The 27206-nt window shown below is 41.2% G+C and overlaps 1 protein-coding gene across 2 annotated transcripts in view; it reads right to left on the bottom strand.

Moving 5' to 3' along the window:
- Positions 1–1850: 1850 nt before the first annotated feature.
- PANK1 (pantothenate kinase 1) overlaps positions 1851–27206 on the bottom strand; it is a 56008-nt gene continuing 30652 nt past the window's right edge. For both annotated transcript variants that reach the window (XM_039257754.1, XM_039257755.1), the window contains exons 3-7: positions 17900–18153; positions 12858–13034; positions 12227–12350; positions 8090–8215; positions 1851–3382 (exon numbers count right to left, since the gene is read on the bottom strand). In XM_039257754.1, the coding sequence (XP_039113685.1) occupies positions 3323–3382; positions 8090–8215; positions 12227–12350; positions 12858–13034; positions 17900–18153 (741 nt within the window). In that variant the 3' untranslated portion in view covers positions 1851–3322. The remainder of the gene's footprint in view (positions 3383–8089; positions 8216–12226; positions 12351–12857; positions 13035–17899; positions 18154–27206) is intronic.

Below are 27206 nucleotides of genomic sequence, written 5' to 3'. Positions count from 1 at the left end.
AACCTCTGTTCTCATTTGCCAGGAGTAAAAATGTTCTCCCAGATATTTACTCTGTGTGTTCCCAACTTCACCTGACTCCGCTCAAACCTCACCTTGTAGAAGAGGTTGTCTTTGACCACTCTACCAAAGACATTTTTCCCCTCCTGCTTTTGAAACGGAACTACCTCTTCTCTCGTCCTTTACTTCACCTCCTTTTCTCTTTGTATTACTGATCTAACATTATTTATTTAGTGGTTATCTGTCTTCCTTCTGGAATGTAAGGTCTGGGAGCGTGGGTCTTCATTTCGTTCACTGATTTAAATATTTGTGAATGACCCCCATGACACAAATTGGTCTGAGACTCTCTCGCTTGCTGAACTGCAGGGGTTATAGCCAATTCCTCTTGGCTTCCTCAGCTCCTTTCCTGGCGCAAAGTAGCTTCTTATTTCTTGTATGACTGGATGACGTCAAGCATAAATTATCTGTAATAACAGTTCCCAACAAAGGGACTCTGAATCTGCATATGCTACCTAAGCTGAAGAATACAACGATATTTCCACAATCCCTTTATCTAAAACTCTTGGCACCAGATGTTTTTCACAATTCAAAATTGTTCACTGCTTAACACCCCAAGTAGAGTCTGTGGCGGTACCCTGTAATCAAACATATCAGTAGCTTTGCAACAAAATATGAGGAGTCCTACAGAGTGAGATGAATAATGCTGAAGTCAGCTTTTTACTGTCAAGTGCGTTATCAAGATACATTTTAAGAGTTTGGAATCTTGGAATTGTGGACACAGGGCTGTGGACTTGTCCTAGCACAGAAAGATCTGTATCTCTGTGCTAAAATGGGCTCCCCACATTCTAGAAGATTAAACACCACTGACATCACATGTTAGTTTAAGACATATGCTTTTCTCTTCCCAGTACAACTAACATATCCTATGTGCCAGCCTTTGTGCTAAGCTCTTTAGATATGGAGGTAAAAATTGTTTGCCCCATTTTATGAATGAGGAAACCAGGGTTTAGAGAGAGGGTTAGTGGCTTACCCACACAGCTAGTTAATGGCCAAGCTAGATCCACACTGAAGCTGTCTCATGATCAAAAGCCATACTCTGGAACACCTGACCATCCTGAATTCATATAGTTCAAGATAAAAATTCCTGAGTCTTGTCAAGTTTCTTTTTAACATTGAGCCAAAGGAAAGTTTCTATGATTCAGGTGAATATAAAGATCCTCAAGCTACAAGTTTCTCATCATAAAAAAGCCTGGCTATATGTAGGCAACATTTACTGATATTTGTATAATGGAATAATTGATTTCTTCAGCTAAACCAGTGTTTTACACATTGGCAATGAAAGATCAAGTGATTCCAGATAATTAAAAAATTATATAATTATACTAACTTGCCCTGATTTCTTCTGCAGAACCATCGTCCAAGGTCTGCTATTCCCTGACAGAGGAGAGTAGGACTGATTGAGGAGAATAATAAAAAAAAGGCACTAATGTAGCTAATATGTACATTTTTACATTTATCTTTTTCAAGAACATCTTAGTTGTTTGGATTTTTTAAAGCCAGGTGGAAGTTGATAAGATGTATTTGTGATGACCAAATGTTGAAAATTTTTTTGGAACTACCAAACATAGTAATTATATTTTGGCCATGAGTCAGTTGTATAAGAACAATAAGGCTATTTTAAAAAAAGATACCTGCCTAGAGCTACAGCTTCTATTGAAGACACCCTTATGTGAAAGCCTCAAATTATGAAATGGAGAGTAGCAAAAATACAACACACACTCATTTTATGGTACAAAAGCAGAAAATATGAACATGAAGATTAAGAAATGAAAATAACATATACACTAAACACATCACAACAGAAACAGGCTTTATTTCAACCAGACAAGTGAATACTTCAGTTAACATCGAGTTCTTCGAGACTTAACGATATGGCAATTAAAGATGGCGCTCAGGAGGCAGAGAAGGAAAGACGTGGCAAATTGTAGTTGCTTGCAAAGATCCCTTTCAACAATATGCTCAGTTCAAAAGGTTAATCAGTTCTAAGTCATTAGACCCCATGCGTTTTCAATATTTGTACAAGACTCTCCTTTGAAATTTAACCCATCAGTTCCAATGACATCTTTCGAGATAGAAAAAATACGTATAGAGAAATCAGTATCATGATTTTTTAATATTGGAAACTGAGATTGAAATACAATTTTCAGTTTGAAATATTTCAAATCAAAAAATGTTATTATTTAAGATGCCTTGTTACAAAGCCCCTACGTACATACGTGTACAAAACATATAGGTGTTATTACCTGACACGTCAACCCATGACTTTTCCCCCATCTCCCAATGTGAACAGTTAATCTACTGGGAGACTTTACCTGGGAAGTTCCAATGTCCTGCATAAGGATTTGCTGCCACTCATATGCTGGGTATGAATGAGGACATTTCATCAGAGAACATTTCAATTTAATATAACCTAACATAAAATAAAAACCCAACAAAACATTGTATATTAATTGTGTATTCAGAAGGGTGAAGACAAATTGCTTATCATTTTCTACTTTTGCCTGACTCATAAAATTCATGAACACTTTCGGAGTTTTCTCACCAAGGGCACTTTTGAGAGCCTTCGATCTCGTGCTTTATTCTTAGTGAGCTGGTCAGCCCCTTCACTGGTACAAACAATTGCATTAAAGAAAGGTATTGGAGGGGAGAGGGGGTCATCTGACGACAGAAACAGGGGGAAGGACTCTCTTTCTCCATAAGACATTCAAACAAAAAGAAACAAGACCAAAAAAAAAAAAAAAAGTAAATAAACAAACAAGATTGTGTTCACAGTAAAGCATGCCAGATTTGTAGTTTCATTTGAAACCAACAGCAAATCATGAAACGTCATGATGAATATAAGTAAAGGTAAGATCTCCTAGAGTAATTACAAAATGAAGTTAAAATTACCACACTGATCAGTAAACCCCAGAAGAAAAATAAAATAGCACTTACATTTCAGGTTCTTCTTAAACATCATACGAGGTTAATTTTTTCAAGGTTAATGCATAAAATTCATAGGTTTGGCCTCTCTGCACAAATGTGTGTGTGTGTGTTTTTTAAAAAATACAGTATACAGAAAAAACTCTTGTATTCCCCATTTTTGAATCATAAGCTCAAAACCCAAGAGTAAAAGATCAGCTAGAAGGATTTTAAATTATTTACAAATCCAGCAGGTTCATCTGCCATAATGGCTTGGCTTCCGTCCCATAGCGGCATCTACCCTCTCCAGCGGCAGGGCTCAGGTCTCTGTTCTCACAGGAGGCTCTTCCGTCCACTGTCACTGCTACTGGTCATCAGTCATCTTGAACAGTTCCAGCAGTGCCCCAACAGCTCCGAAATAACCCTACAAAAGCAATAGGAAAACTTGTGCATGGTTATCTCTAACCAGCCAAATACTTCCTGTTTTTCATAGTTCTAGGAATCCGCCCCCCAATGTTGTAGATAAGAAAGACTTCAAACCTGAATTCTGCCATACACAGTAAAATAATAACAATAATATTCAGTAGATATACCTGTTTTTCTTTTTTTTTTAGTGTTTATTTTTGAGAGAGAGAGAGAAAGAGTGAGAGTGGGGGGGGGGGCAAAGAGTGAGACGGGGAGACACAGAACCTGAAGCAGGCTCCAGGCTCTGTGCTGACTCGGGGCTCGAACTCACAAGACTCGAGGTCATGACCTGAACTGAAGTCAGGCGCTTAACCAACTGAGCCACCCAGGTACCCCGTATACCTGTTTTTCTATATTAAATACATTAGCTGATGTCAATAAAGTGCTTAGGAGAATTTTGGGCACTTAGTGTGTACTACATGAGTGCTGGAATTGTTAATGTTACAATTATTGCATTTTAATCTTTGCCATGGCAAAATTCATTGTTATTACCCCCATTTAACTGATGAGAAATGGCAGGTAATAAAGTAAATTAAATTTCCCTTTCAGGGTCACATCCTTGTGCCAGGGCTCAACCCTAAGGCTGTCTGATTTCAAGGTTGTGTCTCACAGGAGAGAACTCTAAGCTTCCCTCATTGACCTTGGAAAGGCATCTAAATCAGCCAGAGAGTCACTCTGCTCACCTGTAAAATAAAAGCCCATATTTCTGTGAAAACAAAAGGAAATGAAAACTAGAAATTTTTAGAGAACTTGGTTTCCCAAAGGTAGAAGAGTGCACTCATGTTGCCTGAGTCAACAGTCATCAGCAGAAGTGGGTGGCAACATGCCAGGCCTCATACTAGAGGGGAGGAGCTCCGCTTCCGCTACCACCAGCTAACATTTATTGAGGTTTCATAATATGCTAAAAATTGTTCTTAAAAAAAACCTTTTTAATGTTTATTTATATTTGAGAGAGACAGAGCACAAATGAAGGAGGGGCAGAGGGAAAGGGAGACACAGAATCCAAGCAGGCTCCAGGCTCTGAGCTGGCAGCACAGAGGCCGACATGGGGCTTAAACTCACAAACTGCGAGATCATGACCTGAGCTGAAGTTGGACACTTAACTGACTGAGCCACCCAGGCATCCCCAAAATTGTTCTTTTAAAAAAAGTTTTTTAAAATGTTTATTTATTTTGGAGAGAGAGAGAGAGAGAGAGAGAGAGGACGAGAAGGGGAAGGACAGAGAGAGAGGGAGAGAGACAGAGAATCCCAAGCAGGCTCTGCACTGTCACTGCAAATTGCAACGCAGGGCTCGAACCCATGAATAGTGAGATCATGACCTGAGCTGAAGCTGGATGCTCAACTGACTAAGCCACCTAGGCGCTCCTATGGTAAAAAACTGTTCTAAGGCCTTTACACGAATTTACTCATTCAATCTTCACAATAACTTCATTAGACAAATATTATTATCACCCCACTTTACAAAGCCAACACAAAGATGGAAAGGTAGAGTTATTGCCTAAGGTCTCCTAGTCAGTTAAGAGGCTGTGCTCTTAACTGCTTGGCTATTTCTCAATCCTACTAGTGGAATGAATGAGATGGAATGAGTGAGGACTCCTGAGGCAGGTCACTAAAGTCGCCCCACCAGCACCTCCCAAAAGATCTCTTTCCCCAGTGTCCTCCAGGAAGGCCTGCCTAAGCCAGAGTGAATTTAAGAATGCAGAGAATTTTCTGGGGCGCCTGGGTGGCTTAGTTGGTTAAGCGTCCGACTTTCGCTTAGGTCATGATCTCGCGGTTCGTGGGTTCGAGCCCCGCGTCGGGCTCTGTGCTGACTGCCAGCTCAGAGCCTGGAGCGTATTTCAGAGTCTGTATCTCTCTCTCTCTCTGATCCTCCCCTGCTCACGCTGTCTCTCTCTCCTAGAAATAAATAAAAATATTAAAAAAAAAAAAAGAATGCAGAGAATTTTCTGAGAGTTATTTACAAGGGACTATAAAAATGCCCCACTTTCATCGGCCATAAAGACTGAGTTACGATATGTGCATAACAAAGCAAAGCCATAGTCCACAGAAGCCTAGGATTGTACAAATGAACACAGGTGAGTGCGTTTTCACCTACAGAAGCCACTTTCCCCAAAATGCTGGATCTCAACTCCCTATTTTACCACCAATTAACTACCCATGTGACCTTGTAGATGGCTTTTAATCCCTGATGGCTTCCAGGGTTTGTTTCCGGCCATAGTTGAAGACAATCTGGACTTAGGGTTGCCAGATAAAATACAGATAAATGCCAGATAAAATAACTGTGTCCTGTGTTTTTAATCACTAAATATGGCAACTTTTGCTGAACTAGATCAGTGGTTTTCTTTTTTCATTTTAATTGCTTTTTTAAAGCTGAGGTGCTTTTTTCTTTTTCAAACAAAATCTTCGGTGGGAATGATAAATTAGCAGATAAAAATGGAGCTGCTCTGGTTGGGGGGAGGGGGGTGAAAATTCTGGGACTCTATTCCCCCCCCCCCCCAAAGTTATATCACTCCATGCTGTAATTTGGTTGGAAAAAAAAAAAAACAAAGAGGCTTTCTTTAGTATTAAGTTCTATCACTAAGCCTTAACTCTTTCATATTTAAATTTCTATTGTTTTAGTTGCTTTAAGCAAACAAAATATGGGCTTAGAAAACTCTAAGTAACTTATAAATGCAATGGCGACTTTTCAAATAAATAGTTCAGTTTGGAGAGGAGAAAACTGTGACGGTACTTATTCATTACAAGTTTGGGATATTGGTTCCCTCAAAGTTTTTTTCTGCTACAATACACCCCAGGGACTACATACCCCCTGTGATAAATAAACTGTTGCTCTCTATTATACTGATTTTATTTGTTTGTTTGTTTTTAAGTTTATTTATTTTGAGAGAGAGAGAGCACAAACAGGGGAGGGGTAGAGAGAAGGAGAGACAGAATCCCAAGCAGGCTCCGTGCCATCTGCCATCAGGGCAGAGCCTGATGCAGTCTCAAACTCATAAACGGTGAGATCATGACCTGAGCAGAAATCAAGATTGAGTCGGATGCTTGACCAACTGTGCCACCCAGGCGCCCCTCTACAGTATTGATTTTATTTTTTTAATTTTTTTTAAAATTTTTTTAATGTTTTATTTATTTCTAGGAGAGAGAGAGAGAGAGACAGCATGAGCAGGGGAGGGTCAGAGAGAGAGGGAGTCACAGATTGAAACAGGCTCCAGGCTCTGAGCCAGCAGTCAGCACAGAGCCCGATGCGGGGCTCGAACCCACGAACCGCGAGATCATGACCTAAGCGAAAGTCGGACACTTAACCAACTAAGCCACCCAGGCACCCCTACAGTATTGATTTTAAAGAGGGTGGCGGAGGAGGTGGGGAAAAGAGAGGGAGTTCCCTCACTTACTGTTAGAGACCTCTGATTTATAGGATTGTAGAAACTCTGTATAAGGGACTCTCAGATTTAACTGATCTCCACTTCCTGTGCAGACAGGCTGCCAATGCCTAGGGACACCAGCGTCTCTGGGCCACCAGGCTACTCTGAGCAGCCTTGGCACTTCTGTTCCTGCCAGTAGAGTTGTCTGCTTGCCAAGAGTCAGCTGTGTTTAACCTCAGATTTGTTTATGACAGTTTTATTGTTAATGTCATAATCTAATTTTATTATGTATCATCTAAACCAATAAAAAGAGTACAAAATAAATGGACATTTCCTTGAAAATCCAGTTAAATTCTTAAACATTTTTTTAATGTTTATTTATTTTTGAGAGAGGGGGAGGGAAAGAGAGAGAGGGAGGCACAGAATCTGAAGCCGACTCCAGGCTCTGTCAGCACAGAGCCCAACGCAGGGCTCGAACCTATGAACCATGAGATCATGACCTCAGCTGAAGTCAGATGCTTAGCCAACTAAGCCACCAGGTGCCCCCAGTTAAATTCTTGAAAAAGATCTAAAAAAGCAGTCACAAACCATTACTCTCTACATAGGTGGATACCGCACATGAAAGGTTGAGGGGAAAATCTAGGATTATGCAACCAAACTGCATCGTAAGTATCTTTAATTTCTTAATCCATTTTAAAGATGTAAATCAGAAGTCACAGAAGGTATATAATACTTGTGGATTATGAAAAAAAAGGATTAACGGCAGCGGTGCCAGGGTGGCCCAGGTGGTTAAGCCTCTGGCTTTGGCTCAGGTCATGATTTCATGGTTCATGGGTTCAAGCTCCGCACTGGGCTCTGTGCTAACAGTGTAGAGCCTGCTTGGGATTCTCTCTCTCTCTTTCTCAAAATAAATAAATAAACTTAAAAAAAAGAAAGGATAACAGGGGAGTTCCAGTCAGCAGAACCCATGCTCAAAAATAGGCCTTGGTACTACCCTGAAAAATTGGTGAGTGAATGAACATTTACACATTTTATGTTAAAATGGTTAAAGTAGAGAGATATTTTTTAATGGTTATCCATTTCATCTGATTTTTAAAATTACTATGAACCAGCTACAAGTCCTAATTGTTGGAGAAGAAAGCTCCCATCTTATACATAGTTCTTCTTTATCCTTTGTCTAAGTGCAAAGTTTAAATAGCAACTCTTTCTCTTGACCAATTTTAAAACTGAGGTACTCACTGAAAGTTAGAAAATGCCCAATTCACTCCACACAGGATGACTAAGTCCATGTGGACTTGACCTACCTCATGTTCTAGAAACAGGGCTTTTAGCTGTCCTTTGGACCAAAAATCCATTGCATAGGCTAGCAGTTTCATGGAGATCATATTGATTCTGAGAAAATTCCCAACGAACACAACTCTGTTAATATTCTGGAAAAAAAAAATGAAAGGAAAACAATGAAATGATATTATAAAAATAGCAGGTAGCAAAGACCCAGTGTTCTATGCTTAGTGTACTCCCAGGATCTTCAACAGTGGATTTTTTCTAAGTGAAATTATTTCCACATTTCCAAGATGAAGTTGAACAAACTTCATAGTGCATTCCTCAAGAATGACAGGGTCGGATTCTGGTTGGGCGAGGCAGACCCTTCTATTGGGCTCCTTGGCAGGTATTGTGTTAGATTGACTGAGGTCTGATGTGAAATTCAGCTACCAACACATATATATAAAATGGTGACTGGAGTTCCATTTCAGCTAAATCTGCTTGTGCCTTCCTCCAATCCCTCAAACTTCTGGCTCTAAAATATTATTATGACCAACTCATAAATAAAACGGCCGTGGTATGGGTTTTTCATCTAACAAGTTTGCCCCATTTGCTCTATACCAAACCCTGGAATACAAAAACAAATGACTCCCAGTCTCTGCCCTTAGGATATATTGTAGCCTATCCTGTTTGGTCAGCATGTGGGTTAAAATATGGAAAAGAAAAATATGCTTATAGTTTTGTTGACATGGATATGGATTTGCCTTCTGCACACACACTTAACATGGAGCTCAGCCTGTCTACCACGCAGAAGCTGGGTACCATGCACTCATTCACAGAGCCAGTTCCTATGGTCACTTATGTCAAATGGAAGAGAGTCTTAGAAGTTGACATTATTTTCTGTTCAGTCTATCAGGAAGAATCAGGATCTAGGAACATGGCCTCTTAACTGTCTCCAGTTTTGACAATGTGAATTGATGAGCCCATTCATTACTGTTAAAATTTTCCGTGGGTGGAGGAGTGGGAGGTGGTTTTAATAAGTTTCCATAAGTAAGAACGGTAGCTACAAACTGTCCAGACTGAGATGTGACAAAGAAACGCTCAAAGCAAGAAACTCAGATTAAAGAAGAACTTAATGAAATTTAGGAGTTCTGCCTTTTTCCCTAAAACAAGGAAGTCCAATTGGGGCTTGTCCAAAACCCCAGTCCTGCATGACTCTGGTAATGAGCCAGAAGGAACAGAATGACAATAAAAGCTGATGGACAGTCCTCATTTCCAATAAATTCCAATTGGGTCAAAGATAGGACTATAAAAGAGAGAGAGGGAGGGAGAGAGAGAGAGAGAAATGACTAGAGGAAACTTCAGGAAATTATTTTTTAAAAATAATGTTGAAGGGGCACCTGGGTGGCTTAGTTGGTTAAGCATCTGACTCTTGATTTCCGTTCAGGTCATGATCTCACGGTTCATGAGATTGACCCCTGAGTTGGGCTCTGCTCTGACAGCACAGAGTCTGTTTGGGACTCTCCCTCTCTCTCTGTCCCTCCCCCACTTGCATGCATGCTCTTTTTCTTTCTCTCCCTCTCTCCTTCAAAATAAATAAGTAAACATTTATTAAAAATAAAAATAACATTGCAGTAGGAGAGAGAAAACACTCACATGTATTCTCCTGTAAAAAAACAAGAGGCAATGTTTCCACAAGGGCATATTAAAGTATATGAGGTCGACTGATATAACGTCTGGCGTTTACCTTTAAATATTTTAGCAAAACAGAGAGGAGGATCAAAAGGAGCAGAGGGAGGAGGAAGAAGAAAACAAATAAGGTGTGCATGGCAAAGTCCTGATAACCGCGGAGGCTGGTTAATAGATATAAGGAGGTTCTTTATGCCATTCTGCTCCTTTATGTAGGCTTACCAATTTTCGTAATTAAAAGTTGACAATCAAAGCAAGACATATAATAGTATGTACAGGGTGAATTGTATGAGGTGAGATTGTATCTCAATAAAAGTGTTGTTTAAAAAAAGAATGTTGTATAGAGTTTGCTGCCTTTGAAAGGAAATGTTTCTCCTTTATTGCATACAATATAGAATAAAACCCCAAAAGTGAAGAACAATGGCTAACTTCAGTGAGGCTAACATTTCCAGATGGGTGGAAATGCTTACTCACTTCCTTATTTACCCTTTTGGTGTCTTTAGAACTCTGTGATATGTGTGTGTTTTAATGTTTATTTTTGAGAGAGAGAGATTGAGAGAGAGAGATTGAGAGAGAGAGAGAGCAGGTGCACGAGTGGGGCAGGGGCAGAGAGAGAGGAGGGAAGAGGATCCAAAGCGGGCTTCGAGCTGACAGCAGAAAGCCCGATGGGGGGCTTGAACTCACGGACTGTGGGATCATGACCTGAGCCCAAGTCCGATGCTTAACCAACTGAGCCCCCTAGGCGCCTCATGTGTTTGTATTTTCTATTGAAAAATATAAATAAAAAGTTTGATGTTGATGGAGAAGTACTTTACAGGATTCCAATAATCACAGCAAAAATACTTCAGAATCAATCAGTAAATGTGGTGCCCCTCTGTGAAGTAGCTGAGTTCGGAGGCTCTCCACTCAGTGACTCCAGCGCACTAAGCAATGACTAAAGAGCTCACACTACGGCTCTCACGGGAAACCCTGCTGCCACTTTGTGGTGTGCCCACAGGGAGCCTGCACTGGCAGGCCACCGACCAACAAAGCCCTTGCCCAAGGTGCCCAGTGAGTGATTCCTCTCATCGGCCATACTTTTAAAAACTACCATTTTTGTATACTCCAACAATAAATGGTATTGAAGTTGAAATCAAAAGTGAAAAATAAAATCAGTTGCCTTCCCCCTAAAGCGGTTATGATTTCTGTAAAAAGGCCTGCTGGCTCACTCAAGGTGCATGGAAAGCAGGGGAAAGGGCATCTATGCCTCTGTCGGGCAGGGGACATTACCATCTAACTGACCTTTGGGAGTATCTGAGGACAGCCCACTACACACATATTAGTCAGGCCTTGTTTGGCTACTTGGAAAAACTCCCTTTAAAGGTTAAGGTCAAAAAATAAATCCTCTGTTAAAATGAGTCCCATGACTGAAGTGGACTTTGAAAGGCACATGGCTGGAATACATTCTTTCTTTCCATTTCAGCCTCACATTTAAACTCCATCTCAAAAGGGGACTTAAAAAAGTGGTGACCCTGAGCCACAAGACCAGTGACATATTCTATTCAATGCAACCTGAGAGCTCAAAGGCAGGGCTGGTCTCTCCCATCATAAAGATGGCTTCTTACGGTGTTGAAAACAATGCTCTTCAACTGGGAGGAGACCTGGGACAGTTTCAGCAATACCGGTAACGTTCCGTCTCTTGATCTGAGCGGTGGTTATAAAGGTGTGTGTGTGTGAACATTCAAGCTGTACACTTAGGATCTGACTGTCTTCTGTATGTACTTCTATTAAAATTATATTTTTAAAAACTCTATTACTGATGCGACTGTGATTCTTGAACATAACTTCTATTACCTGTTGCATATTGCATGTCCTTAACCCCTTTCTTGTCTTCCTAACACAACTCAGTGAGAACCATTCTACTTTACGCGTCTTGAATTTCAGAAGAGTGTTTCTATTTTCCTGAAGGAATTTTGCAATGTTTCAATCATGTTACCAAAACTTTTGTCACCAGCTCTGCCCCTTCTTGTGCCTGGGGCTCTGGCGGGCCTCGGCTGCAGCAAGCTCTCTATGCTTTGATAGCCCTGTACAATGCTGCTTGAACTCCATGCCACAAGGCAACACTGTAAAGAAGCTGAAAGCAGAGAGAATGTCAACTATTGCAAGTGGAACATTTTACCTGCAATTATTTGCAAGGATGTGCAAAGTCTTTCCCTCACAGTTCAGTAGGTACGTGGTAATAATGATGGCTAGAGAGGCTGTGGGATGCATTGTAATTTTACCTGGTTTCCATGATTGGATGGCTTATGACGTATTATCCAGTGCCTCTTAAAAATAAGACACATATTCCTCTCCATTTCCCAAAACACACCCTTCATGTTCTACAAGATGTGATTAGGACAAAGGGCAGCCTTCCCAAGGATCTATAATTTTTTAAGGGTCAACAGTTTTGCACTGCTAAAGATGATGTGTATGAATGACACAAGGCTTTCTCTGGGTTAAGGCCTTACCTCATTCAACGCACACATCCGAGCAATGGAGCCAATGTTGTTGGTGATGGTGACCAGTGTGGCTCGGGCGAGGTCTTCTTTGCTGATGGAATCTCGCTTTTCCTTACTCATCATGTTGCCAAAGCTATGTTGGAAATATTAGCGAGAGTGTTCAAAATCATCCCCAGGCAGGTCCCCCGCTTTCACCAAAGTACTGTGGAAACCTTTATGAATAACTGCTCAGATTCAGATGACCTGATTTGGCTACCATGGTTTACAAGCAGACAGGCTTATGATATGAATGTTTGGCTGACCCCCCTTTTTTTTTTTTAAATAGGGGCAAAGTAGCATGGCTATTAATGGGGAAAACATTTATTTTAATGCTCCCTAGATATATTGACACGAATGGAACAGGGGAAACTGTTGCATTTTTCCAGAACCTTCTTTCAAAGCTGCCCTATTTTAAGCACAAGCATCAAGGGCTAAACATCTCAGTGCTTCATAAAGGGCGGGAGATCAAGTCCGAGCTCCAATGACCATAGATACTTGCACCAGGCTGGTGGGTTGACATCTTAAAAATAATTAAGTGAATGGCCAGGGTGGAGAGGTTGCCTCGTTTACATACTATGGCTCCTAGCTACTTCATCTCTACCTTGATGCTACAGCGGATCCTTGAAGGCCAAATCGTTCATAGTCTCCTCCGTAAATGTCCTTCACCAGCTTATCAACATTGGTGCTGTCGCCTTTAGCTGCCATTTCCAGAGCTTCTTCAAAGGTCTCACAACCAGTCAGCAAGCAACATAGGCCTAGGAATGTTCCACCTCCAAGACTGAAGGAACAATAAGGTTTATTTTTAAATTTTATTTTAAGATATGCCCATCCGAGTCCCCAACTACATCAAGGTCACTAATACGGGTTAATAAAAACAGGAGAAGAAAATCAAAGGGGCACTTGAATTTTATAGAGGGTGCAAAATAGCCTTAAGGTAGATTGGATTATTTAAAAAAAAAAGAAAAAGGGCAGAGGCTAAAAAGAAACACCAAGGAACACTTGCCCCTGAATTGAAGAATAAAACCAGAGAAACTCTCACTGATTTCCGTTGTGAGACCTTCAGCTAGCCACTAACCTAAGTACCTCATTGAGTCTTTTCACCTGTAAGGGCCAAATCAACATCTCTCTTACTTGAGTGGTCTGAAAGCAGCAAATAACCAGAGAAATGACTGCTATGGGGGAAAAAATGTAGCTGCATACAAATACTCAGAAAAAAAAACCTTGTGTGTACACAAAGTTCACAAATGCAGAGCCAGACTGACTTAGGGCTATGAGGAACAGCCAGTCCAGAAGCCATATCTTTTACCTTGACCTCGATTCTCTGGCAGATATCTCATTGAACCTTCTTGGAAATTTCTAAAAGGAAACCACTGATTGCTCACGTGTTCGATTTTTTCTGGTAGACTCTGGAAAAGGTTATTAATGTTTTACTTAATACCCAGTAGTCAAAAATTTTAACGAAGTTCGTAAAATAGGGTTCAATGCTCAACTATGTTTTTAAAGCTTTCAGTCTCTTTGGGGGAAAATTCTTCTAAAATAGTCTCTTTAGACAAAATTAGAAACTAATTATGGTAGTTGAGAATGAACTTAATTGTGTATTGATGTCAAAGTTATGTGAAAGAAAGAGTAGCAGGCTTGGAATAGAGCTATCACCAGTGACCTCCCGGCAGGAATGGAGTCACTGACCCTGGCCTGGGTTTCACTCTACCACGCAGATGAGCAATCGCAGAAGAATAAATTGCTCATGTCAGTTTTGTCCTCAAGCTCCAAGAGCTGCTAGCCCCGGGCATCCCATGTGTATGTTTTGGTACCAGCTTTTTAAATCTAAGAGAAAATTCAAGTTGAGATGAAGGTTATTTTAAAATTAAACTTGAAGCAAGAATCTTCAGGGGGAAACTATATTTTCTGTCAATAACTGTCAACAAGAAAGTGACAGATTATAGACAGGCACGCAGTTCTTTAAATTATAACTAAAATGAAACTGTATGTGACATTTCTTAAATAGTGATTCTTACAAAAACACATGCTTGCTTGAAACTATAGCTCCTGGTGGACAATTACATAGCTAGGTACCACCAAGGGTAGCTACCCACACTGAAGGTGCAGTAGCAGGAGGAAATAAAGAGATCCATGGACATCACCGCCTTGACAAGTCAGTCACAGGAGACATTCTGGACTTCCTCTAAGAAAGTTTAGCTACGTTTAACATGGGGTGGCATGCACGTTGTTGGCTTCAGCCTGCCCTCCAAAGCTAGTGTATTTCAATGGGAACAATTTTTGGTTTGTGTGCCATCTATATTTTTAAGTCATTTCTCATGCTTCTAGCTGCTTTCATCCACGCTAATGACCTTTCTTTGAACATCGGGTATTCCTGTTCATCAAGGCCGTCAACAACCTACTCTCAGTCTAGGCAACCGAAGACATTGGCAGACTTAGAAAGAAGGCAATTCGTCAACTGATGTGTTGGTATGAGTGGAAACGGATGAGGGCTTTGTGTGGCTGGAAGATGACCTGTGGCTCCAGACAAAGCATGGGGAAAGCGAGCATGCATCTGCATCGCTGGCACGCTGCAGATGGGAGGAAAGGACGCACAGTCGCAGAAGGAGCACTTTATTAATGTCCCCAGCCTGCCCACCAGGACTTAATCAAAGAGATTCTGTCATTCGTGATCAGGTACATTTGTTTGTTTGTGCAGACACGATAAGACCCTCAACAAACTGGAGACAAGAACATATTGCTAGGAGCAGCTGTTGAATAGCATTATTATTATTATTATTATTTTTTAAAAACCCAACAACCTTGTAGTGAGGGATGTTAGGGAAAAGAAGAAACCTTCAATTACTGACTGCTTGTGCCCTTAAAATAAATTTCAGAACAATGAAATGAGCTGTGCTATTACTTTCACTCAAGTTCCAAAATTCTTTACATTCCCCTTTTAATAATCTGCACATTCCAACAATGTCAACTGTAAAGTCCTCTTTTTTCTTTGGCTTTTACAATAAAATTGAAGTAGTGTCAACAGAAAAAAAAAAAAGCATCATTACCTAATCTAGGATGAGATAAAATTACACATAACATGAAACAAACCATTTAAAATCGTATGTTTAAGCAGCACCTGAGTGGCTCAGCTGGTTAAGCCTCCGACTTCGGCTCAGGTCATGATCTCACAGTTGTGAGTTCGAGCTCCACGTCTGGCTCTGTGCTGACAGCTCGGAGCCTGGTGCCTGCTATGGATTCTGTGTCTCCCTCTCTCTCTGTCCCTCCCCTGCTCATGCCCTATCTCTCTCTCTCTCTCTCGTTCTCTCAAAAATAAATAAGCATTAAAAATAATAATAAAATAAAATCGTATGCTTAAAAGAAACTGACCTCCTGTAATGATGTGGCTTCCTAAAAATAAAAATATTTGAGAAAATAGAGTATAACATAATAACAAGAAACCTGGAGTTATAGCCATCAGTTCATGATAGTAGCAAACTTAAAGCTGACGCCATTTGCTTAGATCAGTGCTTCTCAAAGTGGGTTTCACACACTGATGTTCGCTGCCGGCCATAATAGTTTATATCAGTGATTTTGTAACTTAAAAGCCTTTGTCAGAACAACTCCGGTTAGATGAGGAGGAGCTGCAGGCCACAGAACTTATGTTTCCTTCCCTTCCCCTACCTGGGGCAACCTCCCAAAAGGGCTCTCTATTAACGTTCAGTCTACTGAAGGTTTTCAACTACTGGTTGAAAAACACTTTCAGGGTAACTTGGACATCCAGACAGGATCTGTTGATGGTTGCAACGCACCGGTCATTCACGGGCACTTACCAATAATGGGAATTTATGAGCATGATTACACATGTAATAGAAGCCAAACACCACAATTAGCTCCTTAGCAGCTGTTCAAGAAGATGGTCCAGATTCCTGGAACTTCCAAGTTTGAGACAATAGAACTGTGTTTGTCATTCATGAATCTGCTAAGTGCTAATAAATGAAATTATAAATACCTCTAATTGAGGAAAAGTGTTTATTTAGCTTGATGTTACCTTGGGACTAGCTCTGACCAATTCAACGACTCCTTCTGGGAGGAAGTCTGTAGTTTCTTCAAAATTATACTTGTATTAGGAGCTCACTCTCTAAGGTAAAACCAGTTTGGCTGAAATATTCATTTGTCTTTGACACTCCTGACAGTCCTAATGCAGCCGTGGGACAGCCGTGATTCTTCTGTGAGCGAGGAAGCTTAGTTCTGTATGCTCACTGAGAAAATGTATGCCTAGTAGCGATTAACATTCTATATTCTGAACACAAGGAGGAGTCAGTTGGAGTGTGTGTGTGTGTGTGTGTGTGTGTGTGTGTGTGTGTGTGGGTGCGCATGCGCATGAGCGCACACGCACATGCCATGGTTCCTCAACAGCAGTACTATTGACTTGAGGGGTCAGTACTTTTTTGTTCTGGGGGGCTTCCCTGTGCTTTGTAGGATATTTAGCGGTGCCCTTGGTCTCTTGCCACTAGATGCCAGTCATACCCCACATCCGATTGTGACAACCAAAAAAAAAAAAAAGTCTCCAGACATTGCACAAATCTCCTGGGGGAATACATCCTCGCTTCCCCAGTGATGAATCACACTGACTGATGCTGACCCATCACAGAGCACAGAAATCCACCAGAAAAAACAGTGTTCTTCTCCTAATGAGGAAGTAATGGTACAGGATTTCAGTGCTAGAAATGCCCGTAGAAACGACCTAAGAAACAACCCCTTTCATGGCACAAACAAGGACGCTGAGGCCCAGAGAAGTTACAAGATATCTTCATCTATTAAAAACAACGGGCTTGATATCATGTCCAAAAGCACATTCCACCTGGCACTGGTTCCTTAAGTTATTCCTCCAAAAACAGGTTCTGTGGTCCAACGAGTGGGAGAAACACTTCATACCAAATCCTTCACTTAGAAGTAAGAAAAACTTACTAAACTTTGTTGACACTAGCACTTCTCCAAGACTTCTGGCCCTGGATTCTTTTTCCCCTGTTGAATCGCTACAAACAGGAAGCTGGGGACATCTGCCCTTGGGCGTGTGCGTGCACTAAAAGCAAGGCACCCTGGCCAAGGGCAGCTGTGGCACTGTCTTCCTGTCACTTGCGCTTGCAGATCCCCTGTGCCGTGTGCCAACCATTCCAGCTTTCAGCTCGAACATTTAACTCCGGGTAAAAAACATTTTTTTGTAAACCCCATTTGGTTTACTGGTTGCCAGGGTGTTTTATTTCAAGCCATGCATCCTGTGCTAGACACCCAGGAAATTCTAAGACAGGGTTTCTTCTGAAGCCCTCTCTGACCATCCCAAGCATCCTTTCTTCTGGATTCTACTTTCCTATTGTCCCCGCCATTCATTCGGCACTGAACACGGACTGCCTTTTGCTTTGGTGTGTGTTCATCCTTCTCCCCTCAATCTGACCAGTTTCCAGCAAGGCAAGGACTATGTCTTGTTCTCCTTTATATAAAGCATTCTCTTACTATCTTAACATATCATGCAATAAACCCTTGCTGGTTGGCTGAGGAGTGTAAGATCTTTCTTTTAGAAACGTACTCAATGCAATGAAACCGGTCTTCAAGGGAGAGGCCTGGGTTTAAGTACAGAAAGATTCTTCTAGTAGAAACCACGTTTACCTGGTCCCTGTAACTCTTTTATAGTTGTCCTTCGAGTATACTGCTAGGATGCTGACCCCCGAGCCCATGTTCACCAGCAACATAGGGTACGGGTTAGCAAGGCAGTACGGCTTTTTTTGACACAACTCAGGGTCTGTGGGATTTTCAAAATAGTAACATTCCGGCTTGCCATTGAAGCCAATGGAGTCGACGTAAAGCAGGCCCTGAATCAGACAGTCCAGTTCATCCAGTTTATGGAGCTGCAGGTCAGCAATCTGAAAGAGAACAAAACCTCATGAGAGAGGCTGTGACCACTGGAGGGAAGCTCCCGAGGGTTTTAGCTGGGCTTAAAATGTGTTATTAACAGTAACAGCGTGGCAATATTTTTGAAGCACCACGTTGTGAAATCTGGTTGTAGTCATTCTGCCGGAGAAGCTTCTGTGCGGGACATGGTGCCTGCCCAGAGTGGGAAGTGAGGGACAGGAAGTTGCCTGCTTGCTGGGAAAGCATCCAGTAGCATGTACCATGGGTTGAACTGGTGGCCTTGAGAGGTATGTCCGAGTCCTAACTTTTAGAGCCTGTGAATGTTACCTAATTTTGAAAAAGGGTCCTTAAGTTAGGGATCCTGAGATGAAGAGAACATCCTGGATTATCTGAGTGGACTCTAAATCCATTGACAGGTTTCCTTATGAGACACACAGGAGAGAGCTGATGGCCAGAGGAGAAGGCCACGTGAAGATGGAGGCAGAGATTGGAGTACTGTGGCACGGGCCAATGAACGCCAACAGCCACCAGAAGCTGGAAGAGGCAAGGAATGGATCTGCCCAACAGCCTCTAAAGGAAGCGTGGTCCTGCCACCACCTTAACGTAGGTCATCTGGCCTCCAGAACTAGGGCTCAATCCATTTCTGTTGTTTTCAGCCACTACATTTGGGGTAATTTGTTACAGCAGCCACAGGAAATGAACAGAGCACATCACTAAGATGGGGCTCCCCTCCAGGGCGGGCAGTGAGAATGTTCTGAAAGCAGAGAGAACCCCACACTTCTTTGACGTGAGGTCCTTAGGGAGGTAGGCTGAGCCTGGGAGCTGGAGACAATCACCTTTGAGCCCTCAAAACCCAACTCTCCTTTCTCAGGCCTGGGCTTTGGGGTTTAGGTAGACTTGGCTTTGAATTCTAGCTCTAACCTTAACTGAGGGATGTGCGCAAGTTATTTAACTTGTCAAGCCTCAGCTGCCTCTCTGAAAATGGCAATGATATCCACTGTAGAGTGTAGCTATAGAGATTTCATGATAGTAATATATGTACAAAGAGCTCAAAAGTTGTTGGCTCTTTTATTAATAGTGGAGGTGGTCCTAAAGTGCCTTTCCATGCTCCTCTGAGACAAAAAACTCCATTCTCCAAGGTAAAGGGGAAAAAAAGTAAATGGGGGATGAGTTGGCTGGGGGGGCAGGCTTAGAGGAGAATGGCTGCTTTGCATCCTCAAAAGTTAAATTCATGGCCCCCAAGAGTAGTAGTATTACTGGTCCATATGTCTGGGTTGAGGGTCATTTCCCATGGACTAGAAAAGTAAAATTAAATTAAATAAAAAAGTAAAATAATTTTAAAAAGAAAAAAGGAAAGAAAATCTAATAATCACCAACATGACACCAAACCAATGAAGGAAGATAATTTGTCAGGTCTAACTTAAATTAAAAAAAAACAAAAAACTTTGGAGGTGCCTGGATGGCTCAGTGGGTTTCCCTCGGTAGTGGGTTTCCCTCGCTAGCCACAGCTAGCAAACAGCTCCCAGTGGCTCCCTGTTCTCTTGTCTCCATGATGCAAACTGCTTCTGGGATCTGGAAACAACCTATACAAGTGCTATACTTAGATCTTTTGCCAAAAAGGCACTGTCTTCATTACAAAAGTTAGCAGCTGGAAAAACCTTTGACTTCATATCACTCATCTGAATTTTCCCATTCAACAAAATCCACTAAATCTATATTTACAGAGCAGAATTAGTTTGAATAGGTTACCAGCAAGGTGGTACAAGTTTTCTTGATACAAAGAAACAATCATTCTGGTTTTTTTTAATCTTGTTATTTAAAGATCTAATTGGCTTTACTCAATGATTCGTGAATTGGGGGGCATACCATCTAGCAAGTAGAAAGGGGGTCCCCAGAAACATCATCTTAAATGACCTTGCTGATAAGATAAATCTGTCTCATACATGATTCCAGACATTTCCTTCTTTACCAAGTGAAAATTTGGGGTCTGATACAAGTAATTATACATACTTTAAGGGTGTAATGCTTTAGGTATAAGACTACCTGGAGACCTGAAAAGATTGTATGACACCTAGGAAACCCCATGCTCTTCCGCTTAGAGCATTAATCACATTCTGGCTTGTTTTCTGGTTCATCAGGTGCCCCCGAGCACAGTGCTCAAAGGCCTGTCCCTGTAATTGCTTAATAAACATTTCTCAAATGGGACAGGGAAAGCTAGCACTTCTCAGATCAAACCAAACTGAAAAGTAACAATTTCATCAGCCAGTCTTGGGATCATAGGTTAACCTACTTAAAACTTAATCAGAGGCCCATCAACCATGTTGACAGGCATGCCCAAAGCCAACATCACAAACACAGACAGAGACACAGGGTGTCCGGCTGGACATCCTGAACCTATGCTGTAGGAAAAGAAAAATCTCTCAAGGCAAATAAGCTAAGCACATACAACTTTGATATGAAAGGAAACATTGTTATCTCATCTTTCGCATCAATGTCATTTTCAGGGCGCCTGGGTGGCTCAGTTGGTTAAGTGTCCGACTCTTGGTTTTAGCTCAGGTCATGATCTTGCCCACAGGTTTGTGGGTTTGGGCCCCATGTCAGGCTCTTCGCTGACAGTGCTGAGCCTGCTTGGGATTCTCTCTCTCCCTCTCTCTTTGTCCCTCTCCCACTCCTTCTCTCTCTCTCTCAAAATAAATAAATAAACATTTAAAAAATTTCAAATAAAGTTCTAGCAGCAAATAAACCTCTCCGTTATACATTTTACTGAGGGGTGGGTATTTCCGAAGCCTGGGTCATGCATCCCAAACTACGAAACAGAAATAAGTCACTTTCAGAGACCTACAGAGACCTCCCTCAAAAGTCTTCACCATTTAGAAAAAAGTCCAGGCTCCCAAGTGTAAGCAATGAGCCAAATCCTTACTTGGATATTCAAATAGGCCAACTGAAATTTAGAACAAGATGGGAATTACTCCTCAGACTTTGGAGTTTGTAAATACAACTACATGAACTTTGTAGAAAGCCTGAAACAGCACATTCAGATCCAATGGAAAAACACTCATTCTCCAAAACACGCTTTTAGTTTTCTTGTATCGGGGGTAACAAATGCAAATGCCTACAGGAGACAGTAAGGTACCATAAAAGAGTGAAGCCCTTGAGTAGATGTAAAGTAACAGGATGATGGGATTGTTGTACACAGGACCATACACGCATAGTTACAATTCACCTGCGGCCCACTGTTGCCAGATGGTAAAGGGGGCTCAGTGCAATTAATCCTCAAAAATATTGCAGGCCAACCAAACATTTCTGTGGGCTGATTCTGGCTTCTGTTCTACTAATTTTATATGTATTCTAATGCTCATCCCTATAATGGGTCTTAAATGATGACAAACCTGGAACATCAGATCCAGCAAACATGCAGTTGAAGCTATAACTAATGTGAACATAACCTTGTAACCAAGGTGTGCTGGTAAATGTTTAACAACCAGCTCTCTGGGAGCAAAAGCCCTGGTTTAGAGCATTTACCGATTTCTGTGGCATAACTGTCCCCACAATGGCTAATTTCAAGCTACCAACATGATGTCACTAAATAGAGTTGGGAAGACAGACACACAATGAGCTCTCATAAGCCAGTAGGAACGGGTCCCAGCACCCCACTGCTTGTAAGGCTCCTTATCACTTCCAGAAAGTATGGGTTCTGCCAATTCCTAAATAATTAAGCTTAAACTACTCCCCAAATATAAAAGCAACAAACTTAAGCTTGTCCTAAGACCCAAACTCTATGTAAATAATGGAAGCTAATAAAAATTTGTATGATCTCCTCTGTAAGACTTGAGGCAGGGAAGCTATTTTGCAGATGAAATACATCATCAGCTGTTGAGTGACCTATTCCGGATCCCAAGGCTGGCAAGTAGTGGAAGAGGTAGAGTAGAAAAAACTTTCAGACTACAGCTATGAAGAACTCACATCATCGTGCCCAGTACTAAAGTCACCCAAGCAAGTGTATGGGTGCAATGTGATCCTCAGACTACAGGACCCATCAGAATCACCAGGAGAGTTTGTTGAAACACAGATCATTGGGCTCACTCCCAAGGTTTCTGACTGTATTTCTAACAATACCCCAGATGATGTTGATGCTGCTGGTCCTTGGATCACACAGTATTAGGAGCTGAAGAGCTGGGATGAGTCCATGACCCCAGAACAGTGAGAACAGGCATTCATTCAGTAAGGTCACAGACTTTCCCTGATAGCACCTGTCCTATCTAACTCACAGGGCTACCTTCAGCAATCAAACGAGGGGCACCTGGGTGGCTCCATTGGTTGAGAGCATCCATCTCTTGATTTCAGCTCAGGTCACGATCCTAGGGTCGTGGGATCAAGCCCTGTGTGGGGCTTTGCAATGAGCATGGAACCTGCTTGAGATTCTCTCTCTTTCTCTCTCTCTCTCTCTCTCTCAAAAAAAAAAAAAGAAATATTTTGTGTGAAAATATTTTGGCTACCACAAAGAACTATACACATGGGTTCTAATTATGTGAGAAGAAAAATAATTTGGTACTTCTCTTGAGCTGAAAGTCACTGTTCCACTATTGGAAACACCATTTCCACAATGAAGACTCCAATTTGTAGAGGGAGTTCTATGATACCTGTATGCTAATATTAGAAAACATATGGGTCCCAAACACAAGGCATGCTTAGGATACAACTGTGAAAGGTTCTCCTTATGTGCTACAGCCCAGTCTGTCAAAAATAACTAAATAAAGAGTTAAATAGATAAATCTGGTAAAAAACCATCCCAAGAGGTTCCCCACCCACTCCTATTGGGGTATTTGATGGACCTGCCCCAAACCAGTTATATTACTCCCCTGTAGTTGAGAAATAAGTCACCAAACTGTTTTTCAGAAATGGATAAAATACACAGCTGGATGATACCTTACACTTCCCAAGGTGCTTTGGAGGACACTGTCTCTATAAAACATATTGGAAGTGGCAGAAAAGGTTACTTTTTAAGAATTATGCTAAGAATAATTTGCATATAAAAGAGTTGATTCTGAATTACAAACTTCACTCTGGGCTCTTTTCTCAGAGGAGACCTAGGAGGCCTGAGAGAGATGAATTTCCAACGAAACCTTAAAGATGGCTTCTTCCTCCCTGCGCCCACTGATAAAGAGGACATAGGTGAGCGGTCAAGAGTCAAGCCAGACTCAAGTGGAGAATGGCATTGTCTTCCAAACCTTATGCTGCTGCAATACCACGAATCGGTCCCTGGATTAATCAAGAAACCAAGCTAATAAATGTTCTTGAATGGTCCACTTGGATTTGGATTTCACATTTCCACAATTGTCCTCCTTCTTCCTGATAATGTTTCCACTAATCTTAACTTTTTAGATGGTTTCCATAGAGATTTCTGGTTTAAGAAAGGTCAGTTCTTAAGTCCTCACACCTTGAAAAAATATAAAATAAAAGCAACCAGAAGATCCTTTTTGTTCCCTAAATCTCATGTCAACCAAATAATGTTAAATCCTGCTTGCCTGGAGGATAGGGCTTTTGTAAAAGTAGTGAAAAGAGTCACTTCTAACTTCTAATTAAAGTTAGTCTTAGACTAGGTGCCTGGGTGGCTCAGTTGGTTGAGTGTCTGACTCTTGATTTCAGCTCAGGTCATGATCCCAGGGTTGTGGGATCAAGCCCAGCATTGGGCTCCATGCTGAGTGTGAAGTCTGCTTGGGATTCTCTTTCTCTCTCTCTCTCTCTCTCTTTCTTTCCCTCTACCCTCCCATGCACATGCACTCTCTCTTAATTTATTTAATTAATGGTAGTCTTAGACTGAACAAAACTCACAAAAAAGTATCTATTATAATGAAGAGCTAGGTGGACAAAAAGGATGATTTTTTTCTATAATTCTCTATTGTTAGAATACTTTGCATTCTAAAGAATACTCTTATTGAAGTTAGGAAGTGCAGTAGTGGATGAAAATATTAGATTTGGTACATAAAATATTCTGGTAAGTTCTTCACTAAAAAAATTTTTTTAATGTTTTCTTTGTTTTTGAGAGAGAGACAGAGACAGAGTACTAGCAGGGGAGGGGCAGAGAGAGAGAGGGAGACAGAATCTGAAGCAGGCTCCAGGCCCTGAGCTGTCTGCACAGAGCCCAATGTGGGGCTCGAACTTGTGAACTGTGAGATCATGACCTGAGTTGAAGTCGTGCACTTAACCAACTGAGTCACCCAGGCACCCCTCTAGTGAGTTCTTCAAAAGAAAGAAATAGAACAGAACAGAAACAGAAGAAGACAAGTCTTCTCCTTGAGGATCACTTTCTTCAGTGGTGGGATTCCTCATTGGCTTATCAAGTTTTGACCATTTGTAGTTAGATTAAGTTTTGCTTCTGTGTTCCATTTTGGTGTATCATTAATTCAGAAGGCCAACTTCGGCAGTCAGAAGTTTATTTGTGACAGTGACCCTAAAATGTTAAAAGAAGAAGAAAGGAAAAAAGGAAAGAAGAGACAAAAGAAAGAAGGAGGGGGGAAGGAAGAAAGAATTGTAGCTTTGTTCAGTTGAAAGTATACTTAAAAAAAAAAAAAAGAAAGTATTCTACACAGGGGTCTAACTTAATGCTTGTCTCATGGTGTATAACTCTTTCTTGTATATTCTAAATTGAATGAAGACTAGTTGATGTTACCTGAGGATTTAAGTATATTTACTATAAATGAAAAGGATATAGTCATTAGATACAACAATTGCTGGCTTTTCAGGGTCTGCTGAACGTCTTTCAGTTAGCTCTAATTACTCAGGTTTTCAAAACACATTTCTGCAAAGCTGTAGTCTACCCGAAACAGTAATTTTATACAGGAACAACGACAGGGCTTTCTAGTATATATATGCACTGCTTTATGGTGTCAGATTGCTTAATATATATATTGATCATTTACAACCAACCACGTAAGCACCTTCAATTTTCTATTCTGGCAAAGGGAAGAGAGAAGAGCTTGCATTTAGCACATCTAAGGGTCTTAGCACTTAATGTTCCCTCTGCCTAACATACTCTTCTTCGGATCCTGGTCTGGTTTGCTTCATTCTTTCTTTTGGCACCTGCACCAATTCATCACACTAAAATCCTCCCAACACTCCCTGTCTCCTTTACCCTGCTTTTTTCCTCCTTCCATAATATATATATAAAATGTGTGTGTGTGTGTGTGTGTGTGTGTGTGTGTGTGGTGGTGCTGGTGGTGGTGCATTCTATATTCACTTGCTTATTTAATTACTTACTGACCATCTCCTCACGCTGGATGATAGCTCCTGAAGGGCAGGGGCTTTGTTTTGTTCCTAACAGTGCTTGGCACGCAGAAGGAGCACAGTAAATACTTGTGTACTGTGGAAAGAGGATGGTAAGATCTATTCATCCTCACAAACTTTGGAAGGATAAGGGCACATAACTTAGCACGCTGACAAACAGGTTACGGGAAGAGATGAATTCTGTCTTCACTTTGGCTAAGACTGAGCATGGAAACAGAAGGTGGCCCATTTACTTTCTTTTATAGATGCATGCCCCCCAGCTGGCCGGGCTATTTGGCAAATATTCCAGACTTGCTCCTTGCTCCAATCTATTCATTAGGCTCCAGCAGCCTGCCTGAAGGAGCAGAGGCTTCTTTATTTTGGTTGTAATAAGATACGACCTTTCTCAGTTCAGAACCTTGAGAAACATACTTGCTCACCGCTAACATATATTGAGTAACTTTCAGAACATACATTACCCAGAAAGAGGAAGGGAGGCATTGAGGGATGTTGCATAAATGCTCTAGGTCACCTTGCTTCACGTTAAGCTCCCTGGTGGGGGTGTTCAGATAGGGTGACATGCAGAAGCACTAGGGCTGGGTCAGCATTTTCTCCTGAATCAGAATTGAACTCACGCCCTAGCGCTTACCAGGGGGCACTACTAGAGTCTCTTCATTCAAAAAAGTTTTAAGTTTATTTATTTATTTTGAGAGAGAGACACAGAGATTGAGCAGGGGAGGCATAGAGAGAGAAGGAGAGAGAGAATTCCAAGCAGATTCTACTCTGTCAGCGTTGAGCCTGACATGGGGCTTGAACTGATGAAGGTAAGATCATAACCTGCACCAAACCCAAGTGAGATCGTAACCTGTGCCGAACCCAAGAGTCAGAAGCTTAACCGACTGAGCCACCCAGGTGCCCCACTACTAAAGCCTCTTAATCTCTCTTTAGCTTTAGTTTTCTTATCCATGTAGCCCAAAGATCTTATACTTCCTGGTCTCCAAAGGTGACTTCAGGTTCTGATGTCCTACAAGTCCTCCTTCCTCTCCATTTTCCTGCCTTTTTTTTTTTCTTTTTGCAGATGATGAAGCTGAAAAGGGATGTGTCTTGCTCAAAGTCACCCAGCTAGTTAAATGCAGAGACAGCACTAAAATTCAGGTTCAATGCTTTTCCAATGATGAATTCAAACTTAATTTTCATGCCCCTGGATCTCAGCCTTTTCAGTTTCAAAGCTCTTTGATCATTGGGTCCCTTTGGTGGGAAAGAGATGCCGTGAATCATTTAGGTAAGTGGCAGCATCAAACTCTACTGCTAGATCAGGAAAGGGGACACAGAAGAAAAAGCCAAAACCTGATATCATCAGTCTCATTTAGGATGCTGTGCTAGGACTCTAGTGCCAGCTCTTCTGGAAACTATTTAGTACAATCAGTAGGATAAGTGATGTTACTTTTGATGATACAAATGGAATTTGCATTTATAGTTTTATTAAATACCATCAATAATATATTGATTCATTAATTTTCATTAATGACAGACCTTGTGGCAATCATTTACATGAGTTCTAAGACAGAATGCCAGTACTTTGTACTCCAGGCTTTGAAAATGTGTATTTTATAACTGATCTCACTATATTTTCAATTTTTTGGCAAGACTAACCCCCAAATCTTCCTACCTTTCTTCTCTAACGTCCAGTCACTTCTGTTGAACTAGCTTCCCTTATTTTCTCTTTATTTTCTATATCCACTATTTCACTTTATTCTTATTTTGTTTCCTGGGGGTTGAGGCTGGACAGTATAGAGATTTT

The sequence above is a fragment of the Hyaena hyaena genome, unplaced genomic scaffold, assembly GCF_003009895.1.
Source record: "Hyaena hyaena isolate Hyena2069 unplaced genomic scaffold, ASM300989v1 scaffold_631, whole genome shotgun sequence".
NCBI classification, from domain to species: Eukaryota; Metazoa; Chordata; class Mammalia; order Carnivora; family Hyaenidae; genus Hyaena; species Hyaena hyaena.
The sequence above is the reverse complement of the archived record's forward strand: the minus strand, read 5'-3'. Positions and strand labels throughout refer to the sequence as shown.